At 50.4% G+C, this 15,298-nt stretch overlaps 1 protein-coding gene across 50 annotated transcripts in view; it reads left to right on the top strand.

Moving 5' to 3' along the window:
- LOC126988202 (titin-like) overlaps nucleotides 1-15,298 on the top strand; it is a 208,925-nt gene that overhangs the window by 36,503 nt on the left and 157,124 nt on the right. For all 50 annotated transcript variants that reach the window (XM_050846098.1, XM_050846118.1, XM_050846140.1 and 47 more), the window contains exons 8-25: nucleotides 72-236; nucleotides 381-563; nucleotides 757-962; nucleotides 1,073-1,299; nucleotides 1,496-1,639; nucleotides 1,781-2,038; nucleotides 2,160-2,303; nucleotides 2,548-2,629; nucleotides 2,783-2,970; nucleotides 3,071-3,613; nucleotides 3,720-4,517; nucleotides 4,872-5,273; nucleotides 5,726-6,520; nucleotides 6,653-6,776; nucleotides 7,152-7,298; nucleotides 7,443-7,573; nucleotides 7,967-8,218; nucleotides 8,754-8,897. In XM_050846098.1, coding sequence (XP_050702055.1) covers nucleotides 72-236; nucleotides 381-563; nucleotides 757-962; nucleotides 1,073-1,299; nucleotides 1,496-1,639; nucleotides 1,781-2,038; nucleotides 2,160-2,303; nucleotides 2,548-2,629; nucleotides 2,783-2,970; nucleotides 3,071-3,613; nucleotides 3,720-4,517; nucleotides 4,872-5,273; nucleotides 5,726-6,520; nucleotides 6,653-6,776; nucleotides 7,152-7,298; nucleotides 7,443-7,573; nucleotides 7,967-8,218; nucleotides 8,754-8,897 — 4,933 coding nt within the window. The remainder of the gene's footprint in view (nucleotides 1-71; nucleotides 237-380; nucleotides 564-756; nucleotides 963-1,072; nucleotides 1,300-1,495; nucleotides 1,640-1,780; nucleotides 2,039-2,159; nucleotides 2,304-2,547; nucleotides 2,630-2,782; nucleotides 2,971-3,070; nucleotides 3,614-3,719; nucleotides 4,518-4,871; nucleotides 5,274-5,725; nucleotides 6,521-6,652; nucleotides 6,777-7,151; nucleotides 7,299-7,442; nucleotides 7,574-7,966; nucleotides 8,219-8,753; nucleotides 8,898-15,298) is intronic.

Genomic DNA, 15,298 nt, shown 5'->3' with positions numbered 1-15,298 from the left:
TTCACCTGATGTCATGAAGCCACTCATGCTAATCTGTTTGCACTCATCACCGTGATGTTTCCCTGGTGCAGGTAACATGGTACATCAATGGACGCCTGGTGGTGGATGACGCCACACACAAAGTTCTGGTCAATGAGACGGGCAACCACTCCCTCATGATTCAGCGTGCCGCCCTCACTGATGCCGGCACCATCTCCTGCGTCGCCCGAAACAAGTCTGGCGAGGCGACCTGCCAGGTGAGCCACGAGTGACCCTCCAAACACTCACAGTTGCCGCAGCACTGGCTGAAGCAGAGTCCAGAAATGTAAACTTTTGTGTGATTTCAGTCAGATTCCTTCCCTTTGTCTGCCAGGGCTCTAATCCCACACCTTAACCCACAGTGCACACTCAATGTGCTGGAGGCGGAACAGATGGTTGCACCAAAGTTTGTTGAGCGATTCCAACAAACCACCGTGGCCGAGGGAGAGACCGTGGTGCTCCAGTGCCGCGCTGTGGGCACCCCCATGCCCGTCCTCTCCTGGCAGAAGGATGGTGTGACAATCGAGAATACTGCTAATGTTATGGTGAGTTGAAGCAACATTCATGAAACTGAGATAATGAGGTTCCTTGCCACACACTGCAGTAAGTCAGCAGCTTTTCCCACCACTTGGTAGTGTATATAATTGTTTGGTCTGGCCTCAGCGTTACATCAGACTGGCAAGATTCATGATGAGATCCCAGCTTTGCTTCTGTTAATGAGTTTGTTTCTCCTTGCAGATTCAGTACGACCAGAATGGCGCCTCATGCCTGCAGGTGCTGAGTGCCGGGGCAGCTGATGCCGGCTGGTACCAGTGTAACGCCCAGAACTCTGCTGGGTCCACTGCCACCCGTGCCCGCCTCCACGTACAGCTGCCCAAGGCCCCTGAACCAGCGGCCCCCTATCGCCCTCACTTCCCCAGAACAGGCAAACTCATCGAACCAGAGTAAGTATTATGTAGTGGTTTATTTGCACCCATTTGAATATTGCCAGCATGGGCAACTAATGTCTTAATGCCCCACGTGCCTGTCATGTCACACACTGTCTCTGCTGCAGACCAGAGCCTGAGCCGGAGGTGATCATCCTGCGCCCCGTGGAGCGCGCTCACCACGTGCCTAAGGCCCCCGAGGAACCCGAACCCGAGCACCCCAAGTTTACTCATCCCCTGAGGGATATCGATATCGTCGAGGGCACCCGTGCCCATTTCGAAGCTAAAGTGATACCTATCGGTGATGCCACTATGAATATTGAGTGGTTCCACAACGGAAAACCTCTTGCAGCAAGTGAGTCATTTCTGTTCTTGTTCTTAGTAATTAAGGTGGTGTCGGGGGTGGTGTTCAGCTGCCTGGTGCGGCCTCCAGTACAGCTGCAGCACTTCAACGTTGCGTACAACTCTTAACTTTAGGATTTTCTTCTATGAAGAAACAAAATGCTTTTAAGATTACTCTTGGATCACAGCTGTTTATCTTCCGTCCACAGGTTCCCGAGCCACTGTGACATGGCGCTTTGGCTTTGTGGCTCTTGACCTCCTTAATGTGATCAATACCGATGCTGGTGTGTACACTTGTCGTGCCACCAACATCAAGGGATATGACGATACCTCTGCCAACCTCAGGATCACTGGTGGGTCACTGTGTGCTTGATACACCTGGGCTGTATATTTTGACTCATTTACTTGACAATTTGTGATCCAGAAGCTGCCTCTCAGTGCTTACCCTGCCCAGGAGAAGCTACACTACTGACACTTGATTGTTGTGCCCTCAGAGCGGCCTCTTATTGAGAGGCAGACCCAGCACCCTGAGGCCATGGAGCAGATTGGTTACCTGGAGGATCAGTCACGCTTCCAGCGCAGCATCTCCATGGAGGAGTCCTCCCACATCAAGCCCACCTTCATCAAGCCACTCACCAACCTTGGGGAGGTCCTGGAGGGCAAGTATGCCCACTTCGAAGCCCAGGTCCAGCCCCTGAGTGACCCCTTCATGCGTATCGAATGGTACAAGGATGGCAAGGGTATCACTGCTAGTGAGTGTCCAGACAGCATCACCTTTGTTTATTGAAATAACATTCATGACAGCATCACAGCTTGTTATCAGTTTCAAAGGTGAATGAACATAAAAGTAATTGTATCTCATCCCGCCCCCAGGCTCCCGCATCAATGTGATCTACAACTTTGGGTACGTGGCTCTCAACATCATGCAGCTGCGTGAGGAGGACAGCGGCACCTACACCGTGCGCGCCATCAACAAGGCCGGGGAGTGCTCCTGCCAGGCCAGCCTCAAGGTCATCTGTGAGTACCCAGCACCAGTGTCTTACAGCTATGAAAGCATCTTCCATTGTCCTTTGGAAATTCATAATTCTTGGCATGCATGTGCTGCTGATGCAGACTCGAAAAAAATATAGTGTTACTTCATCATCAGTTGACTTTATATAAAGAATGCCAGCAACTGTTTTTGAAGGAAAAGAGATTCAAGAACATTGTTCCACACCATAGTTTGTTTTTATGTAGTATGACCTTTGTCCTTCCTCCACAGCAATGTCCACTGTGACTGGTGACCTGGGCATCCCCGAGCAGGCGCAGCACATCAAGAGTGTGGAGGAGATGGAGCAGTACAGGTGAGGTCACCTGCAAGGCAGTGCCCAGAGGGACTGACTGGGACTGGCAGTTAGAGGCACTATGTTTAAGGAAAATGAGAGGACTGTAACAGATTGATTTTATACAGTGAGAGCTTTTTCTTGTGCTAATTTTTATGTTTATTTTAATTTCAGGCAACAAATGTTGGCCAAGACTAAAGCTGAAATGGCAGAAGCAATCAGCGCTCCCGTGTTCAAGACAAACCTAAAAGACATTGTGTCCAAGGAGAACGGCTTTGCCCACTTTGAGGCGCGCCTGGAGCCAATTGGCGACCCCACCCTCAAGGTGGAGTGGCTGAAGGACGGCCGCCCAATGGAAGCCAGTGAGTGGTCATTATAATGTCACTGAACAGCTTTGTGGTTGTCAAGTTTAGTGTCATTTTATATAGATAACTTCAGGTCCTAAGCAATTTTTCTTTCCAGGTTCTCGCATCACATCCTTCTTCAATTTTGGCTACGTTGCCTTGACCGTGAAGGCCCTGATTCTGAAGGATGCCGGCACCTACACCTGCCGCGCCTACAATGCCAAGGGAGAGGCTCATGTCACCTGCAAACTCACCGTCATCTCCAAGGCGGAGCAGGAGGAGTCCCAGTATGAGGACACTGTGGCCAAGATGCAGTACCTGGAGGACTCCTCTCGCCACAAGAGGACCGAGGCGGAGGAGACCACCATCTCCATGCCGCCCAAGTTCCTGGGTCCCCTGAAGGGAACAAACAAGATTGTTGAGGGCCAGAAGGCTCACTTTGAGACTCGCCTTGAGCCCCAGGGTGATCCCAACCTAACCGTGGAGTGGTACTTCAACGGCCAGGTGATCATGTCCGCCACCCGCATCAAGACCTACCACGACTTTGGCTACGTGTCTCTGGACATCTCTGACATCCGCCAGGCTGATGCCGGCCAGTACACTGTGGTGGCCCGCAATGCCCTGGGCCAGGCTCAGAGCAGCACCGTCATGGAGGTGGAGAGTAAGTGTCCGAGCGTATTGTTTTGCAGGTTGTTGATTCTTGAATTTTAACGAAAATATGGAGTAATTATGATGAATACAAAATTATTTTTTCTGCTTCTTTCCAGCTCGCTCAGCCATCGACACCAGCACCATGCACGAGGTGAGCCTCAAGCAGACGGCCGCCCTGGAGCGCCGCCACCAGGAGCCGCACTACGACATTGAGGAGTTCACCAAGTCCAAGCCTGAGTTTGTGGTGCCACTGCAGGACCCCAAGCCCATGGCTGAGGGCAGGAACGTCCACCTGGAGGCCCGTCTGGAGCCCATGAATGACCCAACCATGAAGGTGGAGTGGTTCTGCAACGGGAAGCCCATCACCATCGGCTCCCGCTTCAAGACCTACTTTGACTTCGGCTTTGTTGCTCTGGACATCCTGGGCGTGTACACCACCGACTCCGGCGAGTACACCTGCCGCGCCGAGAACTACCTCGGCAGCGCCCACACCTCAGCCTGCATCCGCGTTGAGGGCACCGGCGACATCCAGACAGACACCATGCACGACGGAGCCATGGAGCAGATCCACTACCTGGAGGACGCTTCCCGCTACCAGCGCACCACCCAGGAGCAGACAGATATCAAGACAGCACCGAACTTTGTCAAGTCACTGAAGAACATCGAGACTGTTGAGGGCACCAACATTCACCTGGAGGCTCGCCTGCAGCCTGTTGGCGATTCCAGCATGAGGGTGGAGTGGTTCTTCAACGACGCGCCGCTCAAGGTTGGCCACCGCTTCAAGCCAGCCTACGATTTCGACTACGTGGCCCTCGACCTCCTGAGTGTGTACCCCGTAGACTCAGGCATCTACACCTGCAAGGCCACCAACAGTCTCGGTCAGGCTGTCACCTCAGCTTCGGTCAAAGTCACTGGTAAGTACGGTTTTGTGGTTTGAAATTCTGCATGCCATCCAGTTTTGAAGGAAGACTTTATGGTCTGTTTTATATTTGACCTTTTTATTTATGTTCAGTCCTGTATTACTGAAGTGTCCCACCTTAAGAAATATGTCATCCACCCTTGAGTAAGGTAGCCCTTTGTAGCCATGACCAAGCCCCAAGTCCCCTCCCTAGTATATTGTGGATGTATAGCCTTGACCTGTGCAGTGCTGACCTTACTCCTGTCATGCTCCACTGTAGTGTTTTGTCCCTCTGCAACTCATTGTAGGAGTTGTTGTGAGAAACATGTCCTGACCCACCCTGACCTTTCCTTACCACCCCTCTCTATAGCCAAGAAGGATCTCGTGTTCGACTCAGAACACCCCGAGAGCTTGCAGAAACTTCAGTACTTTGACGACAGTTCACGGTACCACAGACGCGAGACAATGGAAGAAGTCTCTGTCAAGATCAAGCCAAAATTTCTGACCAAGCTCAAGGATGTAACCCAGAAGGAGCGGAACCATGCCCACTTCGAGGCCAAGCTTGAGCCCGTTACCGACCCCAACCTGCGTGTGGACTGGTACAAGGACGGACAGCCAATCCAGATGGGCTCCAGGTTCCGTCTGATTCACGACTTTGGCTATGTTGCTCTAGATATCAATGACCTTATCGAGGAGGACTCCGGCGTGTACACTTGTGTCGCCACCAATCTGATGGGCAAAGACGAGCTCTCGGCCTCCCTGAAAGTGATCAGTGAGTAGCAGTGTTCCCGCCTGGCTGCCATCGCTCAACTGATAAACTTCTCGCCACGCATCTTGCACGCTTTTAGACTAGCAATCTTTTCACTGCCTTGAGGTTCCCCAATTTTCAGATGGGAGCTATATTTTGATCAATTTTTCATGACCTAATTATAAGCTATTACCTCATTGGGTAGTTAAATTAGATATTAATACAAGCAAATTTAAATGCTAAAATTAAAACACTAAATAGTATCTTCATTTATTAAATGATATCATATTATAACCAAACAGCTCTAACACTTAGTCTGCCATAAGAGCTGAGCACTAACAGATCACTGAGGGCTGTGCATGGTTACACAAACTGACACTCAGTGGCCCAAACATTTTGTGTATCACAACTTGTGCATCTGTACATAACCTGTGTGGTCTGTGAGCACCACTAACTCTGCCTGGTGTCTGCTCCAGGTGCCTCCGGCGTGGTCATGGAGTCCCAGAGCGAGAGCCTCAGCATGCAGCAGCTGCAGATGCTGGAGGACCGCAACCGCTACTCTCGAACCGAAGTTGTGGAGGAGACCACCTCCCAGGCCCCCGTCTTCACCACCTCCCTCAAGAACATTGAGATCCTGGAGGGGCAGCGCGCTCACTTTGAGGCCCGCCTCATCCCCACCTCCGACCCCACCATGAAGGTGGAGTGGCAGCGCAACGGAGTGGCCGTCAAGAGTGGCTCCCGCTTCACGGAGTACAACGACTTTGGCTTCGTGGCTCTGGACATCATGTACGCCTACGCCGAGGACTCCGGCACCTACACCTGCCGCGCCACCAACGTCAACGGCCAGGCGGTGACCTCCGCCGCCATGGTCTGCCACACCAAGGACTCCATCATGGGAGACACCCTGAACCAGGAGGCCATGGACAAGATCTCCCGCCTGGAGTCCCGCACCCAGCGCACCATCACCAGCGAGGAGACCACCACCCAGGCCCCCGTCTTCACCTCGCCCATCAGGGACCAGAAGCTCTCCGAGAACGCTCCTCTCCACTTTGAGGCTCGTCTCATCCCCGTGGGTGATCCTGATCTCAAGGTGGAGTGGTTCAAGAACAATATTCCCATTCAGAGCGCCAACCGCATCTCCACCATGCACGACTTTGGCTACGTTGCTCTGGACATGAAGTACGTCAAGCCCGAGGACACCGGCACCTACACCTGCCGGGCCACCAACAAGCTGGGCCAGGCCGTCTCCTCCGCCACGCTGGTCGTCACCTGTGAGTACCTCAAGCCACGTGCAGCACCACATGTTTAGGGGCTGATCATAGTGATGAATGCATGTCATTAATTTTTCAAAATTTATTATATTTGTGAACATTATTAACTGGTCATCTTTATTTGCCCTGCAGCCAAGGAAGCTCTCCTGCTGGAGTCCCAGCACACCGAGGCTCTGGAGAAGATCCGCTACCTGGAGGACGCCTCGCGCCACCAGAGGTCCACCACGGAGGAGACCATCATTACCCAGGCTCCCAAGTAAGTCAGCCGGCCAACACACACACCCACAGTCCACCCCTCACACACCCACAGTCCACCCCTCACACACCCACAGTCCACCCCTCACACACCTACAGTCCACCCCACACACACACCCACAGTCCACCCCTCACACACCTACAGTCCACCCCACACACACCCACAGTCCACCCCACACACACCCACAGTCCACCCTGCACACCTAGACAGACCCACAAAGCACACTTATGTCTGTTTCTTTTAGGTTTTATCAGGGTAAAAATTGGTTCATGGTTGTTTGAGTGATGATGAAATAGTAATGCTAACAGATGCTATACCATCATTTATGAGCCAGCGTGCATGTGGGGGCCATTAAAAATTTCCCTTTTCTTTCAGGTTTGTGGTGGAGCTGTCTGGCCTGACCCAGCTGTGGGAGGGCCAGAGTGCCCACATGGAGTGCCGCCTGGAGCCCTACCCTGACCCCACCATGAAGGTCGAGTGGTTCCACAACGGCCAGGCACTCCAGATCGGCCACAGGTTCAGGTAGGGTAGCAAAAAACAGTTGCTGGCTTTGTATTTTAGAGCTAGAAAGATTATGCTGTCTATACTCGTGTTGATGTCATGCTGTAGAAGCTTGTCTACTATCAACAGCCGTGTACTTACGCTCTGAATGGTTTCTTTTTTCAGGACCATGTATGACTTTGGCTTCTGTGCCCTGGACATCCTGCAGGCCGTGGCCGAGGACTCTGGCACCTACGAGGTCAGGGCCACCAACCGCGTCGGCACTGCCTCTTCCACTCTGACCATTGGCGTCAAATGTGAGTATCAGCAGTTTTCAGCACTTCAAGAAAGGTCTAAGGCCTTATGCATTATTAGAATCAAGTTTTTAAACCCTTATAGTACCTGTTTTATCAGTTATGAAAGAGTAATGAAGTGTAGTGAATGGAAGAAGTCTTTAGTTAATGAATGTTTCCTACCAGAGTATCAGGACACCTCTCAACCCGAAATTGGCCTCTCTTTTGGCCGCTCTTTACTCCTAGCTTTTTTAGGAGCAGCGATTAGTGGGCTTTTTTCTACCCTTTTTGTTTTTTGTTGCCGTTCAGCTGCTTCCTGTCCTGTAAGAAAAAAAAAAAAAAAAAAAATTGTTGAATGACTTAGGAAGAACAAGTATAGACCAGTGTCCAACAAGTTCCTCCCTTCCCGTCCTCCAGCCAAGAGTGACTTCATCGTGGAGACCCAGCACCCCGAGGCCATGGCCCAGATCAGCCGCCTGGAGCAGAAGGCACCCAGCAAGCGCCCCGAGGATGTGCCCGTGATTGAGAAACCCAACTTTGGCCGCTCCCTGAGGAACCAGGAGCGCCTGATTGAGGGCCAGGCCGTCCACATGGAGGCCACACTCACCCCTGTTAACGACCCAACGATGAAGGTGGAATGGTTCTTCAATGGACAGCCAATTCCATCAGGTAAGCTCCACCGTTCAATCCAGCAAGGAAGAATTGGTTATCTTTTCTTCATCTATTGTCTGTAGTTTCCCTTACAAGATTGGATGGGGTGTGAGGTCCATATTATCAAACTCTTTCAAGCCATAACCCAGTAGCAGCGGGGATCATGTTTCTTAATGGTCCCTCCAAGCGAGAAAAATGAGAAAAAATCACCCCTCATACAAACCATTTCATAATATATATCAAAGCATTTGTGATCAGAGTATCTTTCATCTTTTTTGGGGGGTTTATATCATGGCACAAATTTGGCCCGTCGCTGCTACACGGTAAAGCCACAAATTTGGCCCATCGCTACTACACGGTAAAGCCACAAATTTATCCTGTCGCTGCTACCGGGTCAATCCATCCATTTCAAAAGGCTGTTGCATAAGTTGTTGGGGATGATGATACATACAAACCATCTGTCATACTCCAATCATGTCTTCTTCCCTCTCTCTGTGTGTAAACTCGCACCTCATCAGAGCGCTCCCTGCAGTAACAACCTCTCTCCCCGCAGGCCATCGCTTCCGCACAACATACGACTTTGGCTTCGTCGCTCTGGACATCCTCTACGCCTACCCCGAAGACTCCGGGACGTACATGTGCAAGGCCACCAACGTCGCCGGCCAGGCAGTCACCTCCTGCAGCATCGGGGTGGAGGGTAAGCTGGCGATGGCCCGGCGTGTTCACGGCTGCTTCGTCTACACTGGGAACGCTCCCATCGTCCGCCTTCCCAGGCACACCCCTTACAATTAAACCGTCATCCTCCTGTCTCCTCCTCCTCCTCCTCCTGCTCCCCTGGCCCTAAAGGTACGGCTACACTACATGCGGTTTGCTGGGAGGGTAGAGGGTAGCAGGACACCTATCAGGTCAGAGGCAAGACCAAACACATGTTATCTAATAAGAGTGGGCATACAGGATGCGGGTAGCGGGTTCCAGCTAACCCGCTACCCGCGTTCTGTATGGCCACTCGTTTTAGATAACGTGTTTGTTCTTGCCTCTGACCCGCTAGGCGTCACGCTACCCTCAACCCTCCCAGCAAACCGCGTGGAGTGTGGCCGCACCCTAACACACCGACACACACTCTTCCACACACTCTAAAGATGTGAACTGAAAAATTGACTGACGAGTACAGGACCATCCGACACTAAGCCTGGGCCTACGAGACGTCAGATTAGTGAGATTAGCTCCTCACACATTTCCACACACTTCTCCTCCCCTTCACCTTGCCTACATATTTTCTCCCCTGTTTTTAATTCCAGTTTATTTCCCTGGAATTTTTAAGCATATTAGCACATGACATATTTTTGATGGAAGAAAGTATTTTTAGTGAATGTGCTTTGTTATACTTTGAGCTGCTGGACTGATAGGTTTGGCGGCAAGTTGCTCACTATGACAGTTTTATCTTGTAAGCAAAACCACTTTGAACTATGTAGAGATAGTCTTGCAGAAGTTCAGGGCACTCACACATATTTATTTTTTTTGCCCAAATTTTGCACCTGAACTTGGGCTTGTCACAAACAGTAACTTCATATTACCAATGCCTTGCTTACACTGACACTGATAGGAGACAAACACCATGGCTGTGCTCTGTGTGTGTGTGTGTGTGCGTGTGTGCATGTGTGTTGTGCTGTGTTGTGTGTGTGTGTTTATATACTAATAATGTTAAGGAAGTGTTGCCTCCCTCAGTTTTAGTCCGTCCCAGCGATTCCGTCAAGACAGGTTCATGTGGCGGCAGTGTTGTCATGATGTCTGGGCCTGCACGGGCGGGCTGTTCCCTTAGAGCGTCTTACAGTGACCTCTTTTAAAAGTTTTTGGGCATTAAGGGAAAAGAGAAATGAATTTTACAGTCAAATATTTCATTCATTTTTTTATCAATGTGTATTTATTCAGTGATTATAAAGTCAGGCCGTGGCCACATGCTTTGAGCTGCCTTGATAAACAATAAGTTGAGTCATGCAGCCGTTGCCTCGTGGTGAGCTTTGTCTTGAGGGTCGCTGGGCGGGGCGTAGTGATGCTTCCTGAGGTGAGTGTCGCCCACTAACGTGTGTCATCCTCCACGCCGTGTGGACGGACTCGCTGCATGTTAATTACTCTAAGTGTGTAGTTGATTCTTTTGGCTGCAAACTGCTCCTAGAAAAGACAGTAGCATATTTGTCTCCTGGTAGACTTTTTCCAGTAGTGGACGTAGCTGTAGTCCTCAGTAGCGTTGTAGTGTGTTGTGCACTCTTTGTTTGATGGTGTGTGGACATTATTTGATGATTGCATCACCTAGTTATCAGAGAAGATGCATCCTGTCAGATATTTTGTCCGTTGCTTATAAGTCATAAAGTTCTTCCGGACATAGTTTTCTGAGGAGGCAACGGCGGCTGTGGGCACGTCCTCAGCCAGCGCGGTGATGGGTCCTGTTGTCTCAGACGGCAAGGACCTGCCGCTGCCTGGCTCCCTGAGGTTATGCAAAGGGGACCTTTTAAGCCCGGCCAGCCGATGCTTCTCTCAGAAATTATCTCGGAGGCCCCACCCAGTGTATCAACTGCTCTAGTCAGCTAACTATAGTACTCGATCTCTCCAGCTCTCCCCCTTGAGTCAGCTTCACCACCACGGTAATAGCACATGATCCACGCCCCGTGTTGACACACCTGGTAACAGTGTTGGCCGCTTTTCACAATCATTCTGGCTCGCTTATTACTCGACCGTTCACACCGCCGGGCCCCGCAACGCCTCCACGCTAACTGCGCCCTATTAGTCGCTTCCACACACAAATATATCTATAAACATATATCCATAAATCTGTATATATCTCAAAATATATATATATCTATTTACACAGTATTTTAGCGAGGCTCTGGTATCCGTTACAGTGAAACAAGAAAAAAGCTTCAGACTATAATCTGAGCTTTCTTTGTGCTGTGTGTTTGATGCTAAATTGCCTAGTGTCATGCGTAAGAGGCTGACAAATAAAGACATAACAACCTGCCGTGTTTCCATTCACACCATGAGGGGAGGTGACCGCCACGACCAGGCTCCTAGCGGGGGTCCGTCACACTCATCCATGCATAAAGGGTTAAGGAAAAAGACGGCCCATCTGGTGCAAGTTTTTATCTCGAGCGGACCGTGATGAACGAGCCTCTTTCTGTGCCTTCTGCTCGCGTGCGTGGCGTGCGGGGGACTGAGGGAAGTGTGTGCGGGGCGGCGGGGAGGCGGAGGGGAGAGCAGGGCCAGGGCGCGAGGGTAGGAGGAGGAGGAGGAGGAGTCACTAAGCGGCACAAGGTCGAGGTGTTGGCCGGGCTAAAAATACGCCGACCTGTGTGAGTCACGTCCGGGAGTACTCGTTAACAGCTAATGGAAGGCGTGGCGTCCATGCCTCACCCAACGTTGCCAGATTATCGTATTCACCACAACTTATTTATCATTTTTTAAGCCTCAAACTCTCGTACCGACACAAATAACGACAGAAAATCATCAAAGTTAGCATTAAAACTTATTTATTGAGGTTTGTGATTTTTGCTATGGTTATCGGTCAGGAAGTACGAAAATGCAACGCGATGAGTACGGTAATTTGACAACGTTGGCCTCACCCCGGTTTAGGTGGTGAGCGCCGTAATGAAAGTTGGAAAGTTTCGTTTAGTCGGCGCAACATCTATGGTCAAATGCTGGAGAGAGACAGAAGGGAAAAGAATTATAGAAGAAGGGAAAGTTTCGTTTAGTCGGCGCAACATCTGTGGTCATATGCCGGAGAGAGACAGAAGGGAAAAGAATTATAGAAGGGAAAGTTTCGTTTAGTCGGCGCAACATCTATGGTCAAATGCTGGAGAGAGACAGAAGGGAAAAGAATTAAAAGAGAAGGGAAAGTTTCGTTTAGTCGGCGCAACACCTGTGGTCAAATGCCGGAGAGAGACAGAAGGGAAAAGAATTATAGGAGAAGGGAAAGTTTCGTTTAGTCGGCACAACATTTATGGTCAAATGCTGGAGAGAGACAGAAGGGAAAAGAATTATAGGAGAAGGGAAAGTTTCGTTTAGTCGGCGCAACATCTGTGGTCAAATGCCGGAGAGAGACAGAAGGGGAAGGAATTATTGGAGAAGGGAAAGTTTCGTTTAGTCGGCGCAACATCTGTGGTCAAATGCCGGAGAGAGACAGAAGGGGAAGGAATTATTGGAGAAGGGAAAGTTTCGTTTAGTCGGCGCAACATCTGTGGTCATATGCCGGAGAGAGACAGAAGGGGAAGGAATTAAGGAGAAGGGAAAGTTTCGTTTAGTCGGCGCAACATCTGTGGTCATATGCCGGAGAGAGACAGAAGGGGGAAGAAATTATAAAAGGGAACAGACCCCAGGAGACGGGACACAACCCCCGATTAATACCTGGTACCCATTCACTGCTGGGTGGACAGGGGCGTAGGGTATCGGAAAAGCCGCCCAAAATTTTTCCACTCCGCCCTGGAATCGAACCCGGGCTCTCTCTATTGAGCCGAGTGTGCTAACCACTGCACCACGAAGCCCCCAGCGCCGTAATGAGGTGGGGATAAGGGAAGGGCGGCGCCGTAAACACCCAACACCTGACGAGGGAGGCGGATAAACAAGAGCTGTGGCGGCCAAGTCTAAAGTTAACCCCTATGGCTGCATCCCGCTGAGCCCCCGCTACAGGGAGTCATTAGGCCAATATTAGTCTCGCCTGCCTGGTTTTTGCGTCACCCCCGCGACTCACTTGGCAGGGCGTGAAGGGATGCAGGTGGAAAGAGCTAGAATGGCTGGCCCCGCCCCGCCCCGCCCCTCCCCGGCCCGTCATTCACATTTGCATTGTTCCCGATTTAGATATGTGATTGCCACTGAGCTATGTGATGCCTCGATATCCCCAAGAACAAGGTCAAGGCTAGGGCTCGCTGTTACAATGTTCACGCCACCTATATATCTGCAACCCGCCCCGGCCCGGCCCGTCATTCACATTTGCATTGTTCCTGATATAGATATGTGATTGCCACTGAGCTATGTGATGCCTCGATACCCCTAAGCACGAGGTGAAGGCTAGGGAGAGATAACACGCTTCCAATACTCGCTGTTACAATGTTCACACCACCTATATCTACAACCCGCCCCGCCCCGGCCCGACGCGGCGCCCAATCCATTCACATTTCCATTGTTCCCGATTTAGATATGTGATTGCCATTGAGCTATATGACGCCTCTATATCCCTAAGCACAAGGTCAAGGCTAGGGAGAGATAACACGCTTCCTTTACTCGCTTTCACAATGTTCATACCTAAGTCTATATACACCAAGTCAAGTTATACGCAGGTTTGTGGGAGGAGACACGGCCGAGGCGTGGTTTATGCGTGACACTGCTTGGAGCCAAACTAGAGAATGTAGAAACAGGGATTTAGAGAAAACGAAGAAAGGCGGACTAATTTGAATCAATCACTTCATCTCACACCACCTATCTGCATCCGTGTCCATTATCTTTCCTTCCACCGCCTCGAAGCATTCAGGGCAGGTGTAGAGCGCCGTATTCTTACTTAACCGTATCGGCATCTCAGTTCGCCTATCTAAAACGCCCTTATTAGAAGTTCCCGGGTTGTTCATGGACTACTTTGCGATCCTAGCCCGGTAGCAGCGGGGACCATGTTTCTTAACGGTCCCTCCAAGCGAGAAAAATGAGGAAAAATCACCTCTCACACAAACTATTTCATAATATATATCAAAGCATTTGTGATCAGATTATGTATCATCTATTTTTGGGGGTTTATTTCATGGCACGAATTTGGCCCGTCGCTGCTACACGGTAAAGCCACAAATTTGGCCCATCGCTGCTACACGGTAAAGCCACAAATTTGGCCCATCGCTGCTACACGGTAAAGCCACAAATTTGGCCCGTTGCTGCTACACGGTAAAGCCACAAATTTGGCCCGTCACTGCTACCGGGCTAGTCATAGTTTTACCCGACATCTGCATCTAGAACGAAAAAATTACCCATGAAAACCCAGCTAATCTCTTCTCTGGCCTTGGATATGGGCGTATTGGGAGTCGACCGCTACGTTTATGAATGCGAACCAAAGATCTAACAGATAGCGAGGCAGATAGCGATGTAAAATGCAGTGTTTGAGATATCTCTTAAACATACGCGCGCACCTGTTACTAGTTGGCGAGGCTATAAAAGGCAATCACTCGGCTCCTGTTGGCTGCCAAGGCGCGAGGGTGTGGGTTCGCGCGGCGCTGAGGGACAGGAAAGGCGGGGCGCTGGGAGGGACACGAGAGGGAAGGAGAGGCGGGCGCTGGGAGGGACATGGGTGGCGGGGCGCTAAAGAGGGATATGATAGGCGAGGCGAGAATGGACAGGATATAGGAGGGGCGTTGAGGTCATGTGGAGGTTTTAAGCGATCACAGACTATTAACAGGAGCGCCATGATCTATTTAGACTATAATGGAGAGACTTGCTTCAGAAAATGACCTCGCGTATTAGATGGTTTTTGGAGTCTAGGTGAGATAAGGAGGAAGAGGAGGAGGAGGTGCTGTTTTTCTGTCTATCTAGTATCTACACACACACCCACACACACACGCACACACACGCACACACATACACGTAATTCAAACCTAAAATCATCAACACAGGAATGAATCACCAACGAAAACTCTTCCTCCTCCTCCTCTTCTTCTTCTTCCTGATAAATGGATGCTGAGAGGTTGGCAATGCGTTCTATACATCATCGCCCTAAACAGTGAAAGCTTAGGAGGCTACCAGGTGTTGTCTCTTCCGTGAGGACTCAAAAGACTGCTCATAATAGACTCGCGACGCTGTGCCAAATATGAGTCGACCGTAGAGGAGAGAGTTCAGTGACAAGGAGGGTTTTGCAAAGGCTTAGAACTATAGAAAAAGAGTTGCCAGAGAGAGAGAGAGAGAGAGAGAGATATGAGAAGATCGTATAGGAAGGAAGAGTTTATGACAAGGAGGGTTTTGCAAAGGCTTAGAACGAGAAAAAAAGAGTTGCCGGAGAGAGAGAGAGAGAGAGAGAGAGAGAGAGAGAGAGAGAGAGAGGTTAAGAATAGGCGATGACGAACTGTTTAGAATTAGAAT

Source organism: Eriocheir sinensis, chromosome 68 (genome assembly GCF_024679095.1).
Source record: "Eriocheir sinensis breed Jianghai 21 chromosome 68, ASM2467909v1, whole genome shotgun sequence".
NCBI classification, from domain to species: domain Eukaryota; kingdom Metazoa; phylum Arthropoda; class Malacostraca; order Decapoda; family Varunidae; genus Eriocheir; species Eriocheir sinensis.
This window is presented reverse-complemented; position numbering and strand designations above follow the sequence as displayed.